Here is a 27,973-nt window from a genome sequence, read left to right on the forward strand (position 1 = left end):
TACTGGGGATTAAGTGCACAACCTGGGCATGTGCCCTTGACCAGAATTGAACTTGGGACCCTTCAGTCAGCAGGCCAACAGTCTATCCACTGAGCCAAACCAGCCAGGGCTCAACTGCCATTTTCTCAGGAGGCTTTCCTTGGCCACCCTGTTTAAAACTGCAACCTGCCTCAAACTCTGGCACCTCTGACTCCCCTGACCTACTTCTATATACTCTAACACATCCCTCTGGGACACCCTGATTAACTAATAAACTAGTTATTGTCTGTTCATCCCTCCACCTCTGGCATGAATGTAAGCAAAGATATTGAGAGCAAAGATATTTCTTTGGATATATGTTCATGGATATATCCCAAGTTTCTAGAACAGTGATGGGCATAGAGTATGTATTTATTTGCTAAATACAGTTGAACCAACTGGGAGCTGTATGGGTGTGCACCGGCCTCTCACAATATTTGCATTGCGAGTGGTGGTGGTGGTGAGGTTTAACATTTATATCAGTGGTTTTGCTCCCTTGGGGACATTTGGAAACGTCTGGATACATCTTTGATTGTCATTACCGGGGATCTTACTGGCATCTGGTGGGGAGAGGCCAGGAATGCTGCTCACCGCCTACAGTACACAGGACAGCCCCCACCTCAAAGAATTATCTGCTCCAGATGTCAATAGTGCCGATGTAAAGAACCCTGCATCATGTCCCCAGATGAGTCCAGGAAGGAAGTGGAGAAGTGGGGGCTGAGGGATGTACATCCCTGCAGGGGGTTCCAGCAGCGGAGCCCACTCCAGGCTCCGTGTGGATGTGCGGGAAGAGCAACTACACGGATATGAACGGAACCAGCAAAGCCGCCAACTCCCGCAGCTTACTTCTTAGAGTCCACTTCGTCTTCTAGAGGATCCCCTCTAGACACCATTTTGGAGAACTCGAGGTTGAGGGAGTGCCTGTAAGAGGTCTTTCTTTCTCCTTCTCCCAATGACCGGGGGAGGGGGGGGGCAGAGTGGGGGAGGAGGGGGGATTGGAGGTGTGGAGCACAGGGAAGACCAGTTCCTTTCCCCAGGCCCATGCTGCGCCGGCCCGGCCAGCAGAGGGGGCTGCCCTCTGTCCCTGGCTAAGATCTGAGCTCTCCCCGCACCTCCACCAAGTTTGAGAGAGTCGGTTGATTAATGAAATGATAAAGTGCAGCAACCCAGAGGAACAAGTAGATTACAATTGAATTAAAATAAAAAGGACGCGGTCCCGTGAAAAGACATAACTGATTACAATCCAATCAAGTAAAAGTCCCTTGCAAAAGTCAATGCAATCTTCCTGCTTAGATGAAAGAATTACATTAGCACTCGATAAATTCCTGTGAACATTACGGAGCCTGCAGTCTAATGACTTAATATATTATATCAGGTTGGAAAGTCCTGATTATTGTTGCTGAGTAAAAGTTGGAGTCCAGACAGTCCTCATTCACGAGGTGGTACCTGCGAAGCTTACGCCCGCTGCTTTGTTTTAACCCACAACGTGGTGGGGGAGGAGAGGCTATGCTTCGCTCCCAGCCCAGCGCAGCTCTTAGAGCCCTGAGTTTATTTTGTGGAATTGAATTGCTTTCTCAGTATCGCCTGTTCCCACATCTGTCCTCTGAGGCTGCTCCCTGCCCCAGGTGGAAGCTGTGCTGCAGGCAAGGGTGGCGCCTGGCCCCAAGGGGACGTGCACTGCAGGGGGCTGAGTTCCTGCCAGGACAGCCAGCACTGCCAGGGGCCTGGCACAGCAAGAGGCAAGCCACTAGGAGCTGGGCGTTTGCATGGCAGCGGCTTCATTAGTCTGCACTTTTTCATGCTCCTGGTCATGTCAGACCTCTACCAGCTTTTTTTTAGAGAAGTGGAAGGGAAGGGGAGAGGCACAGAGAGAGAAACATCGATGTGAGAGAGACACAACCATTGGTTGCCTCCGGCGTGCACCCCGACCAGGGCCTGAGATGGAGCCTGCAACCAAGGTACATGCCCTTGAATGGACTCGGACCCGAGACTCTTCAGTCTGTGGGCCAAGGCTCCAACCACTGAGCCAAACCAGCTAGGGCTCCACCAGCTTTCTTAGCTCCTGATGCTGGAGTTCTCCCGTGTGACTGCTAGACACCCAGTGGGTCAGAGACGAGAAGGACAGGCTATGTCTGGGGCTGTAGAGAATGGCGGTCTGGCTTGTCAAGTGATGGGCAATAAGTGGAAAAGAACAAAAGGCCATAAAAACCGAGGCCTAAGCAAGGGTGGGCACAGCAAAAACAGGAGCCCAAGTCCCTACTCTGCCCTGTGTTGTGAATGACTTTGAAGTCCCTTCACTGCTGTGGTCTCCATTTTCTCATCTGTAAAATGGGACGAGTGGATTACCTGTTCTTCCAGCTCTCATCTGTGCTTTATATTTTTAAAAAGCTTTAATCACACAAATAATAAATACTATATGAATGCATTCTTTTTGTAACCATACCGGGCATTACTGATAAAGCACCCTCAATTCCAGTCCCCTCCCCAGAAACAACCAGTTATGTGTATAGTTCAGAGCTTATTCTATGTACTTATGGACATACATGTGCCTAAGAGCTAAACAAGAAATGTTTAAGCTGGTATTTTTCTGTTTATAATAATATGGCCAAAGACAGCGATGCCCTAGCAAGAAAGTTTAGGAAGTGGCTTCAACTAGTACTTCTGCTAAAGGAACAACCATTTGCCCGTTCACATGGGGATGCAGTCCTTTAGTTTTAAGTGTCCTTGTGTAACCCATGCCCCAGCCTTGGTCCCTGTGGGAAGGTGAAACCACAATAGCCACACCCCCAGCTTTCCCAGGACCCAAACAGCCTAAAAAAGGAGGGGCACTTGCAGGCAGGACAAGGGACGGGTCCTGCCATCTTTGAACCTGAGCCCCCAGAAGGAGTGCGAGGGGCGCTGGTGCCCTCCGAGGGCCCCTGGGGGCCCGGGTTGCATGTGGAGGAGAAAACCCAGCTCTGGCACTTACGCTGGGACAGGCGTCCTCCCCCTGCTGTCCGACCAGGATGTACAGCGTGTCGTCCTTCTCCAGGTTGAAGATGCCCAGCACAGACACGCCGTGGGACCGCATCATGGTGTTCCTCCCGCCTTTCCCGCCAGCCGCTCCATAGCCCGAGATGCTGCAATGGGACAAAGCACATGGGCTTCTGCCGTGGGGTGAAGCCTGACTCCCTCCTGCCCACCCGGCACCTCCAGTGGGCCAAGTGCACCCTCACGTTGGTCCTGATGGTTCTCCCCTACAGCAGCCATGAGGTGAGCAAGGAAGGTTCCCCCTCCCCCAATGTCGGGAGAGGGCATTCGCCTAGAGAGGGACCGTGAGGTGCCTCATTGGCAGAGCTTGGAAGGTGAAAGACCAGTAAAGGGTGCAAGAAAGAATGAGAGGAAAAGGAGGGGGCGGGAGGAGAGCAAGGACAGGGAGGGTTTGTGTTAACATGAGGTATCGGGGGAGGGCGATCTGAGTTCCTGGGATTTCCCCATCATGGATTTACCTCCCTGCCCAAAATCATGTGACCTTAGACAAGTAACTTACCATCCCTGTTCCACATCTGTAAAATGGGATAATAGAGAACCCAGCTTCTAGCCCCTGTGTGTTGCCAGGATTGAAGGAATTAGTACATGCAGTTTTAGACTTGTGGCTGGCACCTAATAAGCACTCAAAAGTATTTGTTATTATTGTTGTTGTTATTAATGGTGGAATTAGCAGGGGCTGACTTGGTAGAAAGTTTAAAGTCTCCCCATGGGTCTAACACGAGAAGGCCCCCGTGGAATGAGTGTGGAGAGCGCTGTATGCAGCCCAGACTGTTTGTTCCCGCCCCACCAGGAACGCCTTCTGGAGCGATCTGTGTGCAGACAACAAGCAACCCATCAGGATGAAAACAAGCAGCGTGGGGTGTGGGATTATTTCTGCTGCCTCCTAGGTTGTTGCGATAGTCAAGCAAGGCTGGGGAGAAGTAACTCAGCTGCTGGACCCCGAGGGGCCTGTCTTGAAGGCAGCCAGCTCACCAGCTACAAATGCCTCCCCAGAGGCCCACTGCGGGGGAAGGGACTGGGGGGAAAAGGGGGTCCATTGCTGTGAATTTGCACACAAAGCCTCCAGGCAGTTGTGCTCACTGACTGCACACACAGTGGCTTCTCCTCCTATAACTCCAGGAAATGCCCAGGTTCCAAGTGTGTGAGGAGCCCGTAAGGTGGAGCTCAGGCCTGTTGTGCAGAGACAGGCCTAGAGGGCTGACTGCTGGCCATTGTCCAGGCGAGGAACTGAGGTCTCCAGGGGCTGCAAAGGAGGGTCTGGTGCCCACCGGCTGTCTGTGGCCAGGCACTGATGGGAGTCACTGCATGCTGGCGTGGCATGAGGCTGTGTGCACCAGAGGAGACCAGGGACGGGCTCCAGGCCGTGAAGGGGCTCACACAGAAAGTGGGGAGATGCCCATAGTTATGAAGAGAGATATCTCACCAGCAGGGAGCGAGATGGGGGACCAAAGGGCTGTGGGTCCCATGACCAGAGGAGGCCCTTTCCCAGCTGTGTCCTCTCAGAACCCCAACCTCTTCCCTGGTCAGATAAGAACCTTATCTTATTTTCTGAACTCACAGGGTAGTGGGGGCTCAACATCAAAGGGGGATCATGGGGTGAAAACTCAGAGATAGTGGAAAATCTCTGCCCAGAATCAGGGCCCAGGAGGGAGACCCTGGCTGGTTGCAGGGCGTGTGGGGTGGAGGTTTGGAGTTGGCTTCATGGAGATGATGGGCAGGTGGGCTCTCGGACAAGCAGAAGGAGGTGGAGGGTAGGAGTCCGGCCTGTGTCAGTGGAAGGGAAGAGGCAGGAGAGCCTGGCTGTGGTGGGGTCAGGAGGCTTCAGGGCTGCAGAGGGCAGAGGGGCCAATGCCTGAGCATCCCACAATGCACCAAGCATGGCTGCATATGGCACCCGCCCCCCCCCCCCCCAATAGCCATAAATAGTAGCTGTTAGTAATCTCATTTGACAGATGAGGAATCTGAGGCTCTGAGGGGTTAAGTAACTTATCTGAGGCCACAGAGCTGGCAGACCCTGGTTCATACCCCACATTTCCCCTCACAGAGGCCATTTCCTTCCCAAGGTGCTGCTGGGAGGTCCATCTGGATGCACAAGGGGGTGGGCTGAGGAGCGACTGGCCCACCCTAATTCATGCAGACCCCAGCCAAACCCTCACTCCCGACCCATTACAAATGGAGGCCGTGATAAGGACAATTAAAAAGCTGAGGGAAAAGGAAGGCTTATTAGTGAAAGGAAAGGGAGGAGAATTGTTTAGCTCGGAGAAGGGAAACCTGGGGCAGAGGGGGTGCTGCTGGTGGTGGGGGTTCAGGGGCAATCTGGGCAGAGTCCTGAGTTAGCAGTGTGGATCTCTGCCTCTGTCCTGGGCTTTGCCTGGTTGCACAAGAAAGTCCTTTCAGCTGAACGTGTGGTTTGCTTGGAAAACTGTTGCCTGAGACAGAGTCCCAGCCTGCCCATTCCTGCTTATGGCTAAGAGGTACGCTGTGCCCTTCTCGTTATTTTTGGCATCATTTGCATCAATCTGCATGCATTATGAATCCTTCTGAATTCTTTCACCTGTTTAAATTTAGCCAAATTATTATCCTATCTAATAAAAGAGCAATATGCAAATTGACCGTCACTCCAACACACAAGATGGCCGCCTCCATGTGGTCAAAGATGGCTGCTCCCATGTGGACACAAGATGGCTGCCACAAGATGGCCAGCAGGGGAGGGAAGTTGGGAGGGACCAGGCCTGCAGGAAGGGCAGTTGTGGGGGGACCAGGCCTGCAGGGGAGGACAGTTGGGGGGACCAGGCCTGCAGGGGAGGGCAGTTGGGGGGGACCAGGCCAGCAGAGGAGGGCAGTTGGGGGGTGACCGGGCCAGCAGGGGAGGGTAGTTGGGGGTGACCGGGCTGGCAGGGGAGGGCAGTTGGGGGGGACCAGGCTGGCAGAGGAGGGCAGTTAGCAGCAATCGGGTCAGCAGGGGAGCAGTTAGGCGTCGATCAGGCTGGCAGGGGAGTGGTTCGGGGGTGATCAGGCTGGCAGGCAGAAGCGATTAGGGGCAATCTTGCAGGCAGGCAGGCGAGCAGTTGGGAGCCAGCAGTCCTGGATTGTGAGGCGGATGTCCGACTGCCTGTTTAGGCCTGATCCCACCAAGATTGGGCCTAAACGGGCAGTTGAACATCCCTCGAGGGGTCCCAGATTGGAGAGGGTGCAGGCTGGGCTGAGGGACACCCCTGCCCCCCCCATGCACGAATTTCGTGCACCGGGCCTCTAGTATTTCATATGTTGTTTATTCCTGTCATGGTTTTCCTAAGCCATCTTTCTTATTTCTCCCATCCCTAACCAGATCTGAATGCCAGCCTCATCTAGGTCTTGACCTAGTGCTTGGTAAGGGGGTGGGATGGAAAGAGCCCTCTACTGTGTGACTTGCAGCAACTTGGTTAACCTCTGTGAACCTTATTTTCACCCCAAGGAGAAAAATGAGAACAAGGACCCCTGCCCTCCTGGGGTTAAGAAGTGCATCTGGAAGACGACAAACTGATGGCAAGTGCAGGGTAGGGCTTGGGGCTGGGTCCGCTCTGTAGATTCCAAAGCAGGCAGAGGGCTTGATGAGCAGGTGTCAACAGCTGATTTTACTTTCTTGTGTGCTGGCCTCGGCCCCACATTTTTAACCTGGACTGTGACTTGCTGAAAGCCATGAGGAGCAGACAGCTGCCTGTCTGGACTAACTGCAGGGGCCCTGGGAGGCAGTGCCTCTATCACCAGCCCTCTGAGGACTGAAATCCCACCACCGAGCTCACGCCTCTGCAAGCTCCCAGCTGCCACTACAAGGCTGGTCGCCTCTGGAGCACGATGTGCCACAGTGAAGAACGCAGGGCTCAAAGGCAGCCAGACCTGGAAGCAAACGCAAGCGGTGACTCAGGGCCAGGACTAGGGTGCGGCAAGAGAGGCACCTCCCCGGTGCCAACCTTGTGCTCAAGTGACCTCGAGAGCCCATGCCTCCTCAGATTTTGTATCCAAGGCACCTTGTTTACCCTCTTGCTGGCTGAGGCTCTGCCAGTGTTACTGTGTGGCTTTGGGTAGGTTATTTACCCTCTCTGATCTCCAGTTTCCTCATCTATATAAGGGCGATAATAAGGATTGGTGTGAGATTTAAATGAGATAATGCCTGTGAGGGACCTAATTCAGTGCCTGGAGGGTAGCCAGGGAGGGACAAATAGCAGCTTCTGCTCTGGTGTAGCCCAGGGCTGAGCCTGTCCACACCTCTCCAGGGGGTGACTTCTGGGAGGCAGAGAGTGAAGGAGCCTCTGATTTCTAGAGAGCAATAGGAGAGCAGGGTGTGGCCAAGGGGTCAGGGGTCAAGGCTGTTCACCACTGTAGAGAGCCGGGGCACAGACCAGCCTTGGCCCCTCTGAAGACCCCCAACCCTACGAATGGTGCCACACAAACTGTGTGGGAGTGATAACCTCAGCTGGAATCTCGGGAGCTTTCTCCCCACCCCCTGTAAACAGTTTATTTTTGATGGTTGACAAACGACAAATTAATTTACCTGCCACTCAAATGGGGAATCTGACTTGCAGCCATTCCAATTTCCCGGAAATTATAAGATACTGTTCCCAACAAGCTGAGGCTGTATTTTTTCCCCTCAGCTAAGTCCATGGCCCCCGGTCAAAATGGATGTTTATTAGGTTTGTGTTTTGTGTTATTGACTGTGAGCTATTGTTACCTGCTGTAATTGAGTTGTGAATCTTTTTAAAATAAAGAATTAGCAGCAAATCAAAGCAGCTGCCTGCTGGATGCTGAAACAAGAGCACAGCTGGCTGTAGCTTGAAGGCTGCGTGGACTCCACACCCCGAGTGTGGAGTGGCGGGGGGGTGGAGGGGAGGGGAAGGAGGGAGTGGACCCCACTTGAAGGAGCATGGAGCACCACTTCGGTCTCTTCTGCTCCCCACTCTGGGCTCCACCTCTAATTCCCAGCAGGGCCTTGGGCAGGCCCTTTCCCTCCTCAGAGCCTCCGGTTTCCTCCTCCGGGAATCAGGATGTAAGACCTGCCCTGCCTGTCCTTGCCCACAGGAGGCCAGTGAGTGTGCGCAGAGCGAGCGGGGTCAGTGGGAAATGCCTGTTCAGGTGTAGCCAGATTACCCAGACAGGTCATCTGAGCCACCAGGAGACACCCCTGGGGTCAGCGGTGAAGGCCAATTGTCAAGGCACCTGCTCCTCGCTGTCCAGTTCTAGTTCTGATGGCACCTGTGAGCAAGGTGCACTTCTTGCCTATGGCCCACCAGACCAGGCAGCCCTACACCCGCTGGGTCCACCCGGGAATATCCCCCCTCCCCTCCCCGAATATCCGAGCTGGAGGAGATCTTAGCGACTCTCTACAACCCCGCCTCCTTCAGATGGGCGGAGCCTGAAAGCACTTGCAGAGAGGGGGAAGCACACTTTCAAGGTCACATGGTGTACGGGGCAGAAATAAACCCAAACTGCATTCTGCCTGCAGCCCATCCATCTCTGCAGTCTCCCTCTCCTGACTCTGCTCTGTGCTCTCAGGGCGATGGCTAGCTGCACAATTAGGCTGACAATTAATCATGACTTGTCACTCTCTTCTATAATGGTCTAGAACTTTACTGTATTGTGGACTGTTATTTAACTTTCCTGCCCTGTGGTCTTTCCAAAGACTGTGGCCCCCCCAAGAGACTCAGCCTTCTCTTTAAGTCCCACAGCACCTACTCAGTGCCCAGCACACAGTAGGAGCCCCAGGGCTCAGTGCCTGGCACACAGTAGGAGCCCCATGGCTGTCTGTGGACTGGGTGGGATGATGGTGTCACCCAGCTGCACATGCTGGTCCCTCGAGCCAGGTGAGGAAATGAGTGTCAGTGATGGAGACCGTCAGGAACAGGTGTGGCCCAGGTCAGCTGGCAGGATGGCTGGCTCCAGCTGGGATCTGGGGCCTCTTGTACATTATGTCTGAGGAACAAGTGGACCATGAGAGAATTGCCACCAGGAGCTGTGGGCTGTGCTTGACAAATGTGTTTATAGGCGATTTGTGAGTGTGTGTGTGTGTGTGTGTGGTGAAGTGGGGGGGGGGACTGAGGGCTGGGAAGGATGCTGAGCCGTGGAGAGGTAGGAAGGAAGGAAGGAAAGAAGGAAGGAAGGAAGGAAGGAAGGAAGGAAGGAAGGAAGGAAGGAAGGAAGCTGGAGGAAGGAAGAGGAGGATGAGGAGGGAAGGAAGTCTGGAAGAGTGAGAGATGGCTGGCCCCCATCCACAGACGTGGACTGCCTCTGCCTGGGGACATCATGCACAGATCACACTGCATCCCCAGCAGTCCCCGGAGCCAGGCGGTGTCGGCACCATCTCCATTATACAGTGAGGCTGAGGCTCTCGCCCATCCCAGCACATACCCCATAATCGATGCTTTTGCTGTGAGCCACTTGCCCCACGGGCACACGCTAGATGTGTTCACTCAGAACCGTTACCCAGAAATTTTTCTTAATCAGGTGCTCTTCTCGCCATTACCTTTATCCTTGCCTGTCATCTTAATCAAGCTCGACGTATTGGTCACTCATTGTCTTGGCTTCCTCAGCCCCCCAAGCAAGGCTGTCATCCAGGCACTGCCTCCTCCCCAGTCCTCTAATTGTGTTATTTTACCTCCTAAATGCTTCCTGGTCCTGCACCCTCTCTCCTCCGATTTCCCCTGCCCTGGTGCGGCCCTTTCTAACTCTTGCCTGGGTGACCCTCAGCCTTCCATCTGCTCTTCGTGCCTCTAGGCTTGTTTCTCTCTCTGCCACCCCAGGCCGTCACCAGAGGGAGCAAACAGGTAGCTAAAGGCATTTGCTAGGTGGGGCTCTGGGTTGCCTCAGCTGGTAGGTGGCCTTGCCCCAGGTACTCCTTCCACCAGGAGGCCTCCCCTCTTCTTTGCAGACAATGCCGGTCACCTTCAAGACTTAGCCTGTTTCCTGTGGAAGCCACTCCTGCATCAGCCTTTCCCTCGTCTCCAGTGCTTGTGCGAATCTCCCCTGTGGCATGCTGCATCCACCACCCCATGGGCTGGGCTCCTCTTGGGCAGGAGTGCATCTTGTTCGCCTTTCTACCTTAGTGTCAGGCAGTGTCCTGACAGGTGCTTCAAATGGGCCACTGAGATTTGCAAAGCAGGTGTGGACACCAGGACATAAGGACATGGAGGGAGCTGACTACTCGCCTCTGCTGCTTGGATAGAGGAAGTGGCAAATCCAGAGAAGGAGATGCCCCGGGCAGGAAAGTGGAGGCTAGGGAGGGATGGGCTTTAGGTGCTGTCCCTATTCCCCCCATCAACACTCACCACCCTGCCGTCTCCCCCCCAGCCTCTTCTTCCTCTCCCTCTTTCTGGGCCTCTGTGGTGAGTGGTGGTTGGCAGAGCAGTAGAAGGTGGCAGATGGGCCCAGGATAAATGATCAGTCATGGGTGGGGTGCTTTCACCTGTAGCATCCCTGAGAGAGCTCCAGGGAATGATGGCCTCATCTCTGCCTACAGCAGGTGCTCGGTAAGTATTAGCTCCCCTTCCTTCATCTGTGTGACCAGTAGGGAGAGAAGTCAGCTGCAGCAGTGATAGTGCCAGGCCTCAGGCCGCAGCCAGACGGCACTAGCTGGGCGCCGACACTTCCGGGAGTGGATGGATTCCACCAGGGATGCTGCCAAGCTTTTTATTTCCACGAACCTTTCCCTCACGTCCTCTGGTGTGCCCTGTTTATTTCGCCAGGTGAACTGCACTTACAAAATAAAACTTAGTTAATAGGAAAAGGCTGTTTTCCAGAAGCAGGGCCCCTGGCTTCTCCACGCGGACATTCTGACCTGGGGCCATTCTGATGTGGTCTAAAATGCAACCCTTCAACTTCTGCTTCTTTGACTCCTAAATGATGTGGCCAATGGACATTAACATCCAAGCCCAGAGCCTTATCCAGGGTCAAGGATGAAGTGAAGGTCAGAAATAGGTGACCCTCCACATCAGTGGGTTCCACATGTGCAAACTCACCACAGATCAAAAATATTTGAAAAAATGTTCCCTTGTTGGTGACATGCACTATGCCCACGAATGGTAGTGTCGCTACTGAACATGTATGGACATTTTTTTCTTGTTATTATTCCCTAAACTATACAGTATAAAAGCTATTTGCAAGCATTTTCATTACTTACAGTACTGTACGTAATCTAGAGCGGATTTAAATTATACAGGAGGATGTGTGTAGTTCATATGCAAATACTATGGCATTTCATATAAGGGACTTGAGCATCCTCGGATTTGGGTATCCAAAGGAACCCTGAAACCAATTCCCCTTGGACACTGAAGGAGGATTGCCTCTGTGACAGCCTTTAATTGGTTAAAGAACCAAGATTCAACAACAGCAACCCCAACCCAGTGCTTTCCGGTTTTGATTCTTTCATTTTGACAGGATGCTATCTCAGGCCAATTCAACAGAATCCCGCAGATCAAATTCGCCCATCTGGACACTTCATGGTGTCCTGCCTCAACAGCATGTGTATGTTTCCAATGAGTGTTCACCAGGCAAAGCTGGCCTCAATGTTCCAAAGAGAGAAATAGGAACGGCTCTTGATTAGGGCTGGGCTTATGTCAACGTGGTGCGGCAACCCTTGCAGATCAGAAACCTGGCTAGACTTAGATACGGTTATAATTCACAACAGATGGGACAACGAATTAATTTTTATCCAATAGTGCAGTTTTCTGGCAGGCAAAATCTTTTAAATATGGGGCCCATCTGAGGAAGTCGGGAGAAAGTCCTGGGAAGCAGGGAAGTCAGAAACGACTGTCTGCGGGATCAGTCTGCTCCCCGCACTGCTGTCTCTGGCCGTGCGGTGTCAGGCCAGCGCAAAGCTTCTCTCGCAGGTGGAGACAAGGGAGTGTCAATAACAACACCACCTCATCGCTAAACGGAGGGGAAAGACCCAGTGGATCTTCAACAAACATCCATCCCCTTCCCCCCAGGAGTCCTTTCCTCCTGCTCTGGGACAGGGGTGACCGTGGAAATCCAGCCGGGAGGAGGGGGGCCTGGCCAGCTCGGGGTGGTGGGGTCAGGGTGGTGCGTGTCTTTGGCCATTTACTGGGAATGTGCAGGACGAGCAGCTAATGTGATTGCAGCCAAACCTCGTTATTGCATTCCTGCCGGATGGCATTTAGAAAGCACTTAGGGCTCTCCCTGAAACACTTTTACCCTGAGGTCCCGGAGCGGCTGCCCCTTTTCTTCCCAGGGGGCTGAGGCTATGCTGGGGCTCGGGGGCTGCAGGAGGGAAGGAGAGCTCAGTTCCCACGGCCCGGCCTCCGGGGACATTCACACCAACCGGGACATCACTATGATACTTCCTGTTTAAACAGCCTGGCTGTGCGGTGGGAGGAGCCACAGTGAGGCTGTGCCCCCCAAGTTCAGGGGCTGGGGGCGATGTCTGGGCTGTGGGAGGCTCCTGACTCTCTGAGCCTCAGTTTCCTCATTTATAAACTGTCTGCAGCCCTGATCTTGCCCAAGTCTGACCTGACTCAGTGGTTCTCAGGGCTACATCAGCATCATCTGGGAACTTATCAGAAATGCTATTCCTTTTTAAAAAAATATATTTTTTTATTTCAGAGAGAAAGGGAGAGGGAGAGATAGAAACATCAATGATGAGAGAGAATCATTGATCGGCTGCCTCCTGCACATCCCACACTGGAGATCGAGCCCACAACCTGGGCTTGGGCCCTTGACTTGAATCGAACCCGGGACTCTTCAGTCTACAGGCTGACACTCTATCCACTGAACCAAACCGGCTAGGGCCAGAAATTCTATTCTTGACCCCACTCCAAGCCTACACAGTCAGATGCTCCAAGAGCGGGCGCAGCCACCTGCGCTTTAACCAGCCCTGTCATTTCCATGCCCACTGGGAACCACTGGTCCAAGCTCTACCACTAGCTCTGCTTAATGGCCTCAAAAAAGCCCAGGGGAGTCATCGGCCTCCCTCCAGCCTGGCCTTGCTCTAAGGCAGGGGTAGGGAACCTTTTTTCTGCCAAGGGCCGTTTGGATATTTATAACATCACACATGGGCCAAACAAAATGATCAACTTAAAAATTGGCCTGCTATATTTGGTGAAACCTTTAATTAATGCCTAATGCCTTGGCAGGGCCAGACCAAATGATTTGATGGCCTCATACGGCCCGTGGGCCAGACGTTCCCCACCCCTGCTCTAGGGGAATTCTGTGGGCTTGGGGTTGGACACAGACAGAGTTGAACAGCTACTTCCCTTGAGAACAGTGAAGTCCCGGGAAAGGAGGCGCAAGGATAACAACGTGGTCTTTCAAGTGCATCGCACTTGTGTTTCCCAGACGTTTGTCCATGCACTGCCTCATTGGAACAGCACCAAGTGCGATTCAAAGAATAGAAATAATTACAATTACGAATAATAAGGATAAAGCATGTTCTGAAGCCAGCTCACGCATGCAGATCATCTCCACAAACAGTCTGTGGGCCCCTGGAGGATAGAGGACGCATCTTCCTTGCTGCCCTATTTCATCATCTCAAATCTCCCCTTCTGCAGTCCTTACGATGGGCCAGAGTCTGTGGCCTCTGAACTTTGGTGTGCCACCCAGGCACCCGGAGACATGCACCCATAGACAGGACCCCAGTCCTCTGCCCCTCGGCTGCCCCTTCCCCCATACGCACCTGTAGGTGTCGGTGGCTGGTACCTTCCAGGTCTGGATGCCCTTGAGGGGGCCCTCGCTCCCCACTACCACGCTCAGGTTGGTGTTCCGGTAAGCATTGTTGCACTGGGCCTGCGTGGGGCCGTGGGGCCCACTGGCCCCACACGTGGTAAATAGCCAGTGAACTGTGACACAAGAAGAAAGACAATCACTCACGTGGCCTCTCTGGCTGCCTTCGAGCTGTGTGCTCCATGGCATTAACATGGCACCAAGATCAGGGCAAGAGACACCGCTCGGCACTCAACCTGGAAACTGCTGTTGGGGTCAACTATGTGCCAGGCCCTGGGTCAGATAAGAGATGGTCAGGAAGATGGAGCGGACATGGACCCTGACATTAGGAAGCTCAGAGCCTACTAAGGGAGGCAACCAGCTACAACAAGGGCAGTAAAAAGATACCGTGAGAGAAGGTCCGTTCCAGGGGAGACAGGTGCAGGCAGCGGCGGCACCCACCCCCGGTGTCTCATCAAGTCCAGCGCAGTGCTGGGCAAACAACAGGCATGTAACCTGTGCTCGCATCTTCATGTAGGATCCTCTTAGTGTGGAGAAGATCGAAAGAGTAACCTGGACACAGAGTCAGCTCCATGACCCCTCACTGGATCGGGGACCCAGGACCGTGGGATTAGGAAGACCTGTATTCCCGGCGGGCTGGTGTGTCTGTCTGTCTGTCAGGCTCCAACAGGCTCAGCCTCCTTAATCATAACCACTGGGGTTTAGAACTTCAATAAGCAGCTCTTGGGCTCTCGATGAAACAGTGGAAAAAATAGGAAAGCGGGTCACATTTGGTTTTGGGGGTCACATTGTTTTTGGTGCTTGCCCTCTTTTTCTAAGCCTCTTGCCACTGCCTGGGATCTGTCACCACCTGGAGCACCCCATGTCCTTAGATGACCTTTGGGGCGTCTCTGGAACACTCAGCATACCCCACCTCTCCACCGCCACTGGGCCGTCTCCTTTCATACTTTCTGTCTGTGAGTCAGATTTCATGTTGGCTGGAATTCTAACATTTTTATAACCTATAAAAACTTTAAAATACTGTGTTCTTGATAAATGGCTTTGACTTTAAATACAAAAATGTCACTATAAGATTAAAGAAATTACTTCCCTTTAAAGAGATTAAGTCGAAGTCTACCTATAGGAAATTATGGAAAGATTAATTTGGGCATATATAGTTTTGTTCACTAAAACGTTAAAGTAAAAATTTTTTGGGAAACTTTCAAATAACTTAATGATGCAAAAATGAAAGATGAGTTTGGGCTACTAACTACAAGCGATCAGATTGGGCTCACACTGGGCAGTGTTGGTCATCTGAAACCTGGGCCAGGTGTGGTGGGCTCTGTGACACCGCCCCGCCCCAGGTCTGGAGACAAAAGAGGCATACAGCTGCCAACACTTTTCCAGACTTCATTGTTTTTTCAAATGAAGATGTTGATTTCTACCTGGTTTCTGAAGGTTGTTTCAAGGGCAAGAAGTTAATGAATTCTTTGGTGTAAATGGCTGAATGTCAATTTTCTGATCTATTTGTATTATAAAGGGGTAACCTGTTAATTCAAAGTTGTAACTCTTTACTGAAGGCATTTTAGCAGAGGGGCCCTCTTGCCTAAATTCTATGCATGGGCTGTGCTGGGGGTGGGAGTGGGGGTGCGTGGGGGAGGTGGGGACCTGGGGGAGTGGGCTGTTTGAAATGGAAAGGACCCAGGCTTTGAAATCGGCAAGGACACCTGGGTTTGGGAGTAGTCTCATCAATTACTAACTGTGGGACCTGGATCGAGTTCCTTCATCTGTAAAAGGGGCTGGACTGGCATTAGAATTAAAGGAAGCAAGGGGTATGAAAGGTCATTGTAAAGTTCAAAACTCTAAAAATGTGAGTTGTGTCAATGACTCCCGCCTACACCCAAGGCTGGTGCTGTTGTAAGGAATAGGAAATATGGCGATGGGAGTGTCTGTGAATGTGAATAGATCTCTGCCAGCAGCTCCTAGGAATTTAAACTTAGTGGGTTGGGGATGAGGACAGGTGCAGGGAGCTGAGAAATCTACTCCTCCCATCATCTCTAGTCTATTCTGCAGGCCCAGTCTGTGCCTACAGCAAGCAGCCCGGGTTTGGGGACAGCCTCCGCCTCATCAATCTGGGTAGAGGCATAATTTGTAAATACATATTTACAAATTATATATATGAATATATGTTTCATTTGATCAGACAAGTGTGATACGATAGGGTGTCCCAAAAATGTATACACACAATTTGAATAGTTATAAGGGCAGTGTTCATTAAAATACATTTCATTTCCAAAATTGAGCTATCAGCTTTTAAAGTGTGTATACATTTTTTGGGACTAACATAACAACATAACATAACATAACGTAACATAACAACATAAATATTTTCCCTTATGTGTGTGCTGAGGAAGAGAGCTAAAGGTGTGGGCTTGGCACCCTACCCTAATAATACCTACTACTTAGACTTCCTGTTGGCATTATATTATGACCTAAGCAAAGTGCAACATCTGGCATTAGAGAGGGTCAAATGGCCGCACGGAGGAGCCTGGATTGGAGGCAGGGAAGGAAGGAAGGCTGGCTCTGTTCTCTTTTCTTACTTTGAAAACAAAACAAAAAACGATTGTGTTAAAACTCATTTATGGAGTTTTATCTTGTTCTTATCATTTATCTTGTTCTCTTACCACACACTAGAAGCTTAGTTTAATATTCACTCACATCTAAATTGTATAAAGAACCCACAAACATCAAAATACTGATTGGTTATAGACATTTGAGTAAAGAAAAACCCATTAAGCACTGGGTTTCATTTTAAGGATATTGCAGAACCCTCTAAGAAGAAACAAATCAATTAGTAATACACAGCACAATGCTGAAAAACCATGGGCTAGACAGTGATTGTACTGGTTTTATTACTGTTGCTAAGCCATCTTGTCTGCTCAACTGAATGCAAAGAAATAAAGCACGATACAAAAGAAAATAAGTTCTCAACTATGGCTGTTAATCGCAATAATGAGGATCTGCCTCATGCTGAAGGCCGAGGGGGTGGTATCACAGAAGAGCACTCAGAGGCTCACGAGGACCTTTTGTACCATTAAAACAAAATCTTCATCTGAGGACATTTTTCCCCACTGGTTTTCAGAGTGAGTGGAAGAGAGAGGGAAAGACAGAGAGAAACACTGATGTGAGAGAAACACATCGATTGGTTGCCTCTTGCATGCTCCCCCACTAGGGCCCAGGCCGGGGCTGAGCCAAACCGGCTAGGGCCCTTTGGTACCATTTTGATTCTGACCCTTGAAACTGAAATTTACCCTTATCTGTTGACTAAGTTGAACTTCATGGGACCTGTGTTATATCAAACCATTATGATGACCAGTATAGATGCCATTACATCAAACCAGGACCAAAATCCAAGTAAAGATAATCATTCATTATCCATAATGTATACAACACCATTCTTTACTGTAAATTGGAAAATTTGAATACGTAATGAAAATTAATAAATTGTGCTATTATTAGGGTGAAATAAAAATAATGTACATATTGTAGCCATTGGGAGGTTAAAACATTTCTACCATCTGTCTCAACTCTTTAAACAGTGGAGCAGTGCCCCTTCTAGATATACAATCAATGCCCGATGATTGCTTTCTTCTTTTGATGTTCGCAGTTGTAGAAGCTTAATGGCTAGGCCCATGTATTTATTGGGAGTTGCAAAATAGTGATACTCAAATTATACCTTTTCTTCTTATCAGTTGGAATACATTTATAAAGCGATGCTTCCTCTCATCTACTATTTGGTTACCCATGTAGGAAAGGCAGGATAAATGCTCAATTCTTTATCATAGTTTTCAAGATAATGAATTAGTTATCTATCATCCTCTAAAGTTGACCAATTAGTTGTTTATACATGATATAAATTCTTGAATTTAAACGTATATTTGAGTTCTAATTAACCCCTATTATCCTTTAGAAGCTCAAAATGTCACATTTTTGATCAGTGGTAAGCCTCCCCAGTTCTTTTGCTTTCTTGCTATCTGGTATGACAAAATGTGCCTTCCCTAGACCTGGGTTCAGCCATTTTCTCCAAAGTCTTTGTTTCTTTGGGAAAAGGTATTTTAATTACACACCTTGAGGGCTATAGAAGCTTATTGCTACTGGTTGGTGATTGTGTCTAGGCTTCTTTCGTGACAAAGCTAGGAAATATCTGTGTGTGTGTGTGTGTGTGTGTGTGTGTGTATATCTCAATATAAACATACACATATATAAAATACACATATGGATATGACAAAATACCTCATGAGCTCATACTGATACTTTATTTTTTTATTAATATTTTTAAATTAATTAATTAAAGGAATTACATATGTGTCCTTATTCCTCCCCCCCCTGCCTCCCCCCGCTCATGCCCTCACCCCCGTGGTGTCTGTGTCCATTGGTTAGGCTTATATGCATGCATACAAGTCCTTTGGTTGATCTCTCCCCCTTACCCCCACCCTCCACTACCTTTCCTCTGAGGTTTAATAGTCTGATTGATGCTTCTCTGTCTCTGGATCTGTTTTTGTTCATCAGTTTATGTTGTTCATTATATTCCACAAATGAGTGAGATCATGTGATATTTAACTTTCTCTGACTGGCTTATTTCGCTTAGCATAATGCTTTCCAGGTCCATCCATGCTGTTGCAAATGGTAGGAGTTCCTTCCTTTTTACAGCAGTGTAGTATTCCATTGTCATACTGATACTTTCAATTCAAATTCAGGATTACGGAGTTTTAATCTCTTCTATATTAATCCATATTTCTTTTTCCACACTGAGAAGCTTGGTTCTCAGGAACATTCTAATAGAATTAAAATCCTCTCTAATAAAATGGTAATATGCAAATTAACCATCACTCCGCTACACAAGCCACCCCACCAGCCAAGCCACGCCCACCAGCCAATCAGGGCGAGTATGCAAATTAACCCCAAATCCAAGATGGCTACAGCCACAGAGAGCAAGGTTTCCCAGGTAACAGAGCAAGCCAAGCTTTCCATAGCCGTTGCAGGCCTAAGCCTCTACTCAAGCTACAAAGTTTCAATTATAGAAGGTAAACAAATTCAAACAAATGGCGGCAGAATGGAGCTTGAGAGAGTAGGCCAGGATTGCTGGCGGCAACAGGGGAAGCAAAGCTTTCCACACACCCTGGCCGGGCCCACCCGCTTAAGGCAACAAAGTTTCAATTGTAGAAGGTGAATTAACTGCCACAGAAATGGCTGCCGCCCCAGGCTACAAAGTTTCAATTGTAGAAGGAAAATAAATTCCAGATACCAGGGCCTCCCCTTGGGTTGCCAGGGGGCGTGGCCGGCCTGTAAACCACCACAGGCCCCTCGCTCAGGCTGCCCCACACCCCAAGGGAACCCCCACCCTTATCTGTGACACCCTTCAGGGCAAACCAGCTGGCCCCCACCCGTGCACCAGGCCTCTATCCTATCTAATAAAAGAGTAATATACAGATTGATCATCACTGCAACACACAATATAGCTGCCCCCATGTGGTCAAAGATCCTGTCCCCATGTGGACACAAGATGGCCACTATAAGATGGCCAGCAGGAGAGGGCAGTTGGGAGGCACCCGGCCTGCAAGGGAGGGCAGTTGAGAAGGACCTGGCCTGCAAGGGAGGGCAGTTGTGAGGGACCAGGCCTGCAAGGGAGGGCAGTTGACAGGGACCAGGCTTGCAAGGGAGGGCAGTTGGAGGTGATCAACCCTGCAGGAGAGGGCAGTTAGGGGTGACCAGGCTGGCAGAGGAGGGAAGTTGGGGGCAAACAGGCTGGCAGGGGAGCAGTTAAGCATCAACCAGGCTGGCAGGGGAGTGGTTAGGGGGTGATCAGGCTGGCAGGCAGAAGCGGTTAGGGGCAATCTTGCAGGCAGGCAGGCAAGCAGTTGGGAGCCAGCAGTCCTGGATTGTGAGAGGGATGTCCGACTGCCCGTTTAGGCCCGATCCCACCAGGATCGGGCCTAAACGGGCAGTCGGACAACCCTCCAGGAGTCCCAGATTGGAGAGGGTACAGGCTGGGCTGAGGGACAACCCCCCCGCCGTGCACGAATTTCGTGCACCGGGCTTCTAGTATTCTATAATTACTCATTTACTTTTTCCATCATTAAGCACACAATAGTATCAGAGTAGTAACACTACCACAATACCATCATCAATATAAAAATTGAGACCTGTTAAAAATTTTAAAATATATGTGCTCTCTATTCTCCTATATTCCTTGAAGTTGTATTCTACCTACACTGTTTGGGCATATTGTGGTTACACATGGTACTCTTTCCTCTTAAGTCCTTAGTCTTGCTTTGTAAGTACTATGTGTTTAAATGCTTACATCAGTCATTATCTCCAGGCATTTTGGTTGTCTGAAGCTTGTTTTCATGTAGATTCTTTAGGATTCATGGGAGGAATACTCTTTGGGTTCTTGGATGTTGATAAAATTCTTTACCCTTGAATATATTACATGTGCTACTCTGTTTTCTTCTGGCATAAAGTATAATTGTAAAACACTCTGATGATGATCTAAATTTTATTCTCTAATAAATCACTTGTTTTTTCTTAGGTGCCCAAAGTATTTTTGTTTCTTTAAATGTTTGGTGATTTTACTAGAATATTCTTTGTTATTGCTCATTCCTGGCCAATATTCTCAGATGCATATAGTAATCTTTTAATAAGTAGTTTCATTATAAAAGTTTTTCTTGAATTACAGCTTTAAGTATTTGTTTTGGTCCACTTCTTTGGTTTTTGTCTTCAGGCACTCCTGTTATCTGTATGTTGCATCTTCTTTGCCTAGCTCTGATGAATGTCATCTTTTTTTATTTTTTAAACATTTCTCTTTTTACCTTCTATTTCTTGTAAGGCATTAACTGTTGTGTTTATTTGCTCTTGAATTGCTTCTGAATTTAGTTTTCATCTCTGAATTATTTTTTTCCTTTCATTTTACATTCTTTTCTGAGTTCTACCACCTGGTCTCTTATGTTTTGTAATATTGACATGCTATTTTTCATGTCTTATATCATTGTTTTATGGTCATTTAGCTCATTTTGAAATAGAAGGTTATAATTTTGATCTCTTCTGTGGGCATGTATTTTTGTAATGCTTTCATTTTTCTGTCCAGTTGTTTTTATGTCCTTTATGCTCTTTAAAATTTTTTTATTGTAACTTTGTATGTGATTTAATCTTGATATTTCTCTGTTATACATTTTTATATGAAATTAGTTTTCTAGAACTTTCAGGGTTCAGGAGATGTTCTAACTTCACAGATCTTCCTTTATACTTCATGTTATTTTAAAAATATATAGTGTTTAAAAATATGCCAGTTTGCTTCCTAATGTTTCTGGCTCTGTTTCACACCTCCCACCCCCACACACTTTTATCTGGAAACCCTTTTATTTTATTTTTTTTTATCTCTATGATCCCTATATTACTAAATACTGATTTCACTTCCAGAAGTGTTTTCCCAGTGTGGGCCCTTCCTGGAAAGGAGGATTGGTGGCCAGACTGCACTCATTGCTTCAGATCTTACCATGGGCCCCTTGTACTCATGGGCCACTGAACTGGGCAAAGGGCTCTCAGACTGGCTTTCTGTCATTTCCAGCAAATAGCTGTTAGCTATTTGGGGTTTCTCCTGCTCTCAGGTTTGTAAGACATCCTGTTGCTTTTCTCCCCTTACTCTTGCTTAGGTGTTGACACTATGCAGGCCTGTGGTTGTTTGTGCTTTGTCCTTACCCACTTGTATTTTGGGGTTGAGAGGAATACCTTATAAACATGTTTGTTGCATATATTCATGGGTTTTCAGTTTTGATATATGGTTGTTCTGTTTTCATGGAAGGATTCAGAGAGATAAAAAGAACTTTGCTGTTACTGCCATCACCACCATATTCCCAGAATCCTTGAAAAAAAATCTTAACGTAGGAATTACTTGAGGTCATTTGCTATGATTAACCCCTTTATACTATATATCTGATCAGTTCCTCACCTGCATTCCTATTCCTGGGGCTGTAGGGTTTTTCATATTTCACCTCATCGACATCTCCAATGACCATGGCCTAGAAGCTGCTGCTACATCATGCAGCCCACTAAGTAGAATTTAACTTTTTTTTTATAGTGCCACCCAGACTTAGCTAGTTGTTCTGGCTGTTTGACCCTTCACTAAATGGCTTCAGATATAAATATTTTATACTGACTCGCTTTCTTCTCTCTCTACTGTCAGATATATTTTCTTAGTGTTCATGCTGATGTCTTCCTATGTTTAATCTATTTTATACCCAATGCTGGGTGAGGGTGTGAAAGTGGCCCTAAACCTCTCTTGTGTATCAGGGTGAGGGGCAGCTAGATGCAGGAGCCTTTGTTTTATAGTTTTGGAATGCATTTATATTTTGAAACTTATATTTGGTGGATGGTAGAAGACACGGGAAGTGTAATCTCAGATAAAAGGATGCTACAATGGCTATGAGCAAACAGGGCTGGGAATCTTTGGGCCATTCAAGTTCAAGGTGTTAAGTTACAGTGCATTTATGTAGCACCTCCATCCTCCAGTAAGTTTAGCTTTTTACAACTGTTAGGTCAGTAGATAGGAAAGGGGGAAGAATTATTACTTGTGTCTCATCAGATAGGCAATAGTGTAGAAAGGTGACCAAGTGGCCTGTGGTTACAGAGAAAACCTGAGGCTGAGGTGGGCACGTGCAGTTACTTGTTCAGCAGCAGCGTTTTTAGTTGATGCATTTTCCATGTTGTTTTAGTTAGTTTCTCAGACTGACTTTGTTTGCATGTACTTGCATATGCTCGCACACACACACCCCATTCATTTGTGCAAAGCTTTCTGGTCATTTCTCTCTTGGGGTGTCTTTTGATGAGAAATTAGTAGGTGGTAACATCAGTAATTGTAACACTAGCCCTGTCTTTTGTACTGGCTGCTCACACACATGATCTCTTTTTCCCTTTGCCATCATTGTCTCCTTTGCTCTCCCACAGTTCCTCTAGACAGACAGGATGCCCGAAAATGCTGAGGTCTCCCAGGAATAAAGGCCAGAGGCACAGGGCCCTCTCTGCTGGGAGGCAGACATTGTTTCACTGAGAGGAACCTCCCAGTGAGTCAGCTCCCCAACAACAGGGCAGCAAGTCAGGGCTGTTGAGATAAAAGCTGCTTTCAGAACTGAATTACCCTAAACAGCTCTGACACCGGCAATCGGAGGGAGTTTCTAATGGCGCCTGGGATGGCTGCTGCGCTGTGCTCTTAGCCACCCCTGCTCCCTGAGGGAATGTCTGTAACACGCGAGAGAAGAGAAAGGTCACAGGGAAAAACACTATCCTGAAAGCAGAACTGTCAAAATTAAGTTAAGGGACGCCTTGGGGCTAATTTGGTTATCCCCAAGTTGGCTTCAGGCCAGAGCTGTGTTAAGTATGTGATATTGAGATGGGTGCTGTGGACTCACCCATCTGGTGGTTACACGTAATGGATGTGGTTTGAGAATTAAGTGGGAAGTGGTGGTGGTCCAAATCTGAGCTTTGCCACACTCAGGCCTGAAGCATCATTGATTTCTGCCTTTATCTGCTCTGTCCCCAGACTGGGGAGAGAAAGCCTTGGTCAGGGCTTGACCATTGGGTTATATTAGTGGGATTTGCTCACTCCTGTTGTAAGGTCCCTTGGCTCCTGAGAGAAAGGCAACAGTGTGGGGAGCCAGAACCCCTCATAGCTTCATTCTTAGTAGTTCTTACTTATTGTTTGGTTCTAGGCCACAAAGGGTGAAACTTTTACAAGGCCTTTGTGACTGTAACACTTATGGCAGGTGGGCTGATGGAGGTGCAGGTACCCAAGAGGCCTCGTGATTTGGAGCTAGGAAGAAAGCATGTCCTGGCTCCTGGGTCTGGGGCCCAGACCCTTTAAGATAAACTGGAGAGCAGGGACACATGAAAGAGGGAAATCCAAGTGTCAAAAACAGAAAGAAAAGTAGTGGGTGGAGCAAGTAGGACCACACTAGCACACACTCATATTTGGAAACCCACACCCACATTACTGAAATCCAAGGAGCTCCGCAGTCTATTAGAAAACACTTGAATCCTGCTCCTTAGCAGTGTGGACACTCCACTGATCCGATGGCTGCTGGAACTGATCAGTTGATTGACTGAATGGATTCGTTACTAGAATCAAAGTCATAAAGCTGGTTGAGGGAAAAGAAATAGTCCTATTTTCCAGGGAGCTATTCTGGAGAGTTTTTATGATTCTTAGTTAGAATGCTGGATAAGCTTGAGCTATGCCTTATTTTCCTTAGTTGTGAACATTGATCCTGGAAGAGGATCACTCAATCTGTCAGTTATTTAATAAATTATAATTAAATGAATAAAATTTGCTCTCAACAGTTATTATGAAGAAACTGTCAACATTCACTATAAAAAAAACAAATCAGCCATCACAGATCCAATGGCCTGGGATTTGTTTGAAAAATGTGTCTTTCTCCCCATACCCTGACTGCCCTTCCCTCACTGCTTCTCCAGGAACTGCCAACAGCCATGTGAGCATGGAGGGATGACTCTTTCCCGCTCGAGCTTTCACATGAGAACCCAGCCCTGGCTAACACCTAATTGTAACCTTCTGAGAAATTATGAAGCAGAGGACTCAGCTGAGCTGTGGCTGGTTTTCTGACCCACAGAAACTAATATAACTAATGTGTGTTATTTTAAGCCACCACATTTATGGTCATTTATTATGAAGCAATAGATAGCTATCCAGTCACCCCAAAGCCCCGGCCCAGCAGCCAGTACTTTCTTTGGCCTCCTCATTTGTGTAAGCACCCAGCGTGAGAGCACTGGCTGGGCTGAGTCTTTCCCAGTGCCCTCTCTCTCTTCCCTGACTCAGTAATGGCTAAGGTAATTCCACCTCTCATTGCTTTTCCTCTTCCCATTGAAGGAGCAAGTGGGAAGAATCCCCTTTTGTGATCTAGAATTAGCATTTCAGCCTTTCCCCTCCTAGTTCCTCTGTCCAGCTCCAGGCCTAGATGAATTTAAACAAAATGACATCTGCTCTGGACACTGAAGCTTTGCTGCAGCAAGCAGAGAGCTAACAGGCTCCGAGGGGATGCAGTGTGGTTCTGAGGCAGAACCAGCAAGTCTGGGAGGATGGTAATTAAAAGGGGACTTCCCAAATAATAAGCACTTAATGCACTTGCACTGATGGTCTTGAAGCTAAATGATCTTAATCAAGGCATGCAGAGACCAGAGTTCCTGGACCATTTATTGTCTTCCACTTACGTAACCTTTCACTGAACCAAAGGGGGAAAAACATGTTTTCTCAGGCCAGCCAGGAGAGAGGATGACAGAATCCTCTCATTGGCTAAGAGGAGCCAGGGCATGGTGTTAAGTTGTTTGGTCTTCATTTGCCATAACTCCAGCACTAGTCTATAGTGTTAGATTAGAGGTTTGTGAGGTGTTTTGGAGTCTGTCAGAGCTGGATAATGCTACACTATTTCTCCAGTGGGGCCCAGGGTCAGACAGTTCTAACGTAACACTATTGATTCCTGGCTTTCTCAAAGGATACTGGATTTCTTTTAAAGAAGGATGATCAGTTCAGTATAATTTGCAAAGCATCCATCTTGGATGAGACCTTGTCACCCTTCAGGGGAGGATAAAGTCAGAGCCATGGAGTGGGGTCCTGTCCTAACTCCATGTGTGTGTGATTGGAAATTGGAATGGGAACCAGTCTTCCTTGTGCTGGGATAGCAGTGGCTTCATCTCGGGCTTATGTGAACCCAGCTCTGGGTGGCACAGTTTCCAGGAGGGACACTTGGGCTCATTCCCAGCTACAGGCCCCAGAGCTAGGCACAGAGCAGGCACACAGCACATGCTGGTGAAAATAAACTCAGCTCTCTCTCTCTCTCTCTCTCTCTCTCTCTCTCTCTCTCTCTATATATATATATATAGATATATATATCTATATCTATATATCTATATCTATATCTATATCTATATCTATATCTATATCTATCTATCTCTATCTATCTATCTATCTATATATATATATATATATATATATATATATATATATATATATATTAGAGGCCCGGTGCACAAAATTCGTGCATGGGGGTGGGGGTGGGGGGTGTCCCTCAGGCCAGCCTGCACCCTCTCCAATCTGGGACCCCTCGAGGGATGTCCGACTGCCCGTTTAGGCCCGATCCTGGTGGGATCGGGCCTAAATGGGCAGTCGGACATCCCTCTCACAATCCAGGTCTGCTGGCTCCCAACTTCTCGCCTGCCTGCTTTCCTGATTGCCCCTAACCGATTCTGCCTGCCAGCCTGATCACCCCCTAACCACTCCCCTGCCAGCCTGATTGATGCCTAACTGCTCCCCTGCCAGCGTGTTTGCCCCTAACTGCCCTCCCCTTTAGGCCTGGTCACCCCTAACTGCCCTCCCCTGCAGGCCTGGTCTCCCCCAACTGCTCTCCCCTGCAGGCCTGGGTCCCACCCAACTGCCCTTCCCTGAAGGCCCGGTCACCCCCAACTTCCCTCCTCTGCTGGCCTGGTCACCCCTAACTGCCCTCCCCTGCAGGCTTGATTGCCCCCAACTGTCCTCCCTTGCAGGCCTGGTCCCTCCCAACTGCCCTCCCCTGCTGGCCATCTTGTGCCGGCCATCTTGTGTCCACATGGGGGCAGGATCTTTGACCACATGGGGGCAGCCATCTTGTGTGTTGGAGTGATGGTCAATCTGCATATTACTCTTTTATTAGGTAGGATAGAGGCCTGGTGCATGGGTGGGGGCTGGCTGGTTTGCCCTGAAGGGTGTCTTGGATCAGGGTGGGGGTTCCCTTGGGGTGTGGGGCGGCCTGGGTGAAGGGCCTGTGGTGATTTGCAGGCTGGCCACACCCTCTGGCGACCCAAGCAGAGGCTCTGGTATCTGGGATTTATGTATCTTCTACAATTGAAACTTTGTAGCCTGGAGTGGAGCCAAGCCTCCTGCTTGCTCCGTGGCTGGCAGCCATTTCTTTTGGGGTTTGTGTATCTTCTATAATTGAAACTTTGTAGCCTGGAGCAGAGGCCTAGGCCAGCCAGGGCTGCAGAAGCTTTGCTTCCTCCATTGCCGGGGCAACCCTTGCCTCCTGCTCTCTCCAGCTCAGTGGCTGCCGCCATTTCTGTTTGGATTTGTTTACCTTTTATAATTGAAACTTTGTAGCCTTGAGTGGAGGCTTAGGCCGGCAACGACAGGCAGAAAGCTTGGCTTCCTTTTTTACCAGGGAAACCCAAGCCTCCCTCCTGCTCTCTGTGGCTGTAGCCATCTTGGTTGGGTTTCTTTGCATATTTGCTCCTGATTGGCTGGTGGGCGTGACTTATGGGCGTGGCTTGTGGGTGTAGCCAAGTTAGGGTCAATTTGCATATTACTTTTTTATTAGGTAGGAGATATATATATATATATATATATATATATATATATATAGATATAGATATAGATATAGATATATATATACACTAGAGGCCCGATGCACGAAGATTTGTGCAAGAACAGGCCTTCCTTGCCCTGGCTGCCGGCACCGCCTTCGCTCCCGCTGGAGCCACCTTTCTGCCTTCACACGCTGCCCAGAGGCCCGGAGTGGCTGCATATGCAAATTAACCTGCCAGCTTTGTTGGGTTAATTTGCATACTCACTCCTGATTGGCTGGTGGGCGTCACAAAGGTACGGTCAATTTGCATCTTACTCTTTTATTAGTGTAGATATATATTTTAGAATTGGGATTCAGGAAATTGTGAAAACATCGACTAGAAAGCAATGATGTCTTCTGCAGTGAACACTGAGGCAAATCTCCTGACTCGAAAGAGGAAACAGTAAAGGGCCTGGAAGCAGCAAAGCTTCTCCTTTGTACTGTGGCCAGCGACCAGACAGCAAGGGGATTGCTCCTAGGGGGCATGGAGTTAGCGGGGAAGACTTTGGAGTGAGCTGGTCCCTAGCTTTGCAGTTTACTGGTGGGCAAGTCCCAAAGCCTTTCCGATCCTGTTTCCTCAATTCTACACTGGGGAAAATAATCGTGGCTCACATAAGCCCTGGACACATATTCACTCATGTGATCCTTTCATCACACCTATGGGATGTAAACACCATGTTTTAAGGTGGGGAAACAAAGACACAGAAAGGAGAAGGGAGTGACTTACAGTAAGTGGCAGAGCTGGGACTTGAACAAAGGCAGTCAGTGCTCTAAAAGCTGCGCCATGCTGCTTCTGGGGGGAG

General features: G+C 48.8%; 1 protein-coding gene across 1 annotated transcript in view; it reads right to left on the minus strand.

Annotated features, from left to right (window-relative positions):
- ALK (ALK receptor tyrosine kinase) overlaps nucleotides 1-27,973 on the minus strand; it is a gene marked incomplete at both ends in the record, with an annotated part of 583,016 nt that overhangs the window by 32,351 nt on the left and 522,692 nt on the right. Inside the window, 2 exons of the mRNA XM_079791596.1 lie at nucleotides 2,987-3,137; nucleotides 13,709-13,871. Of these exons, the coding sequence (XP_079647722.1) occupies nucleotides 2,987-3,137; nucleotides 13,709-13,871 (314 nt within the window). The remainder of the gene's footprint in view (nucleotides 1-2,986; nucleotides 3,138-13,708; nucleotides 13,872-27,973) is intronic.

The sequence above is a fragment of the Cnephaeus nilssonii genome (genome assembly GCF_951640355.1).
Source record: "Cnephaeus nilssonii genome assembly, chromosome: 15".
Classification (NCBI taxonomy): Eukaryota; Metazoa; Chordata; class Mammalia; order Chiroptera; family Vespertilionidae; genus Cnephaeus; species Cnephaeus nilssonii.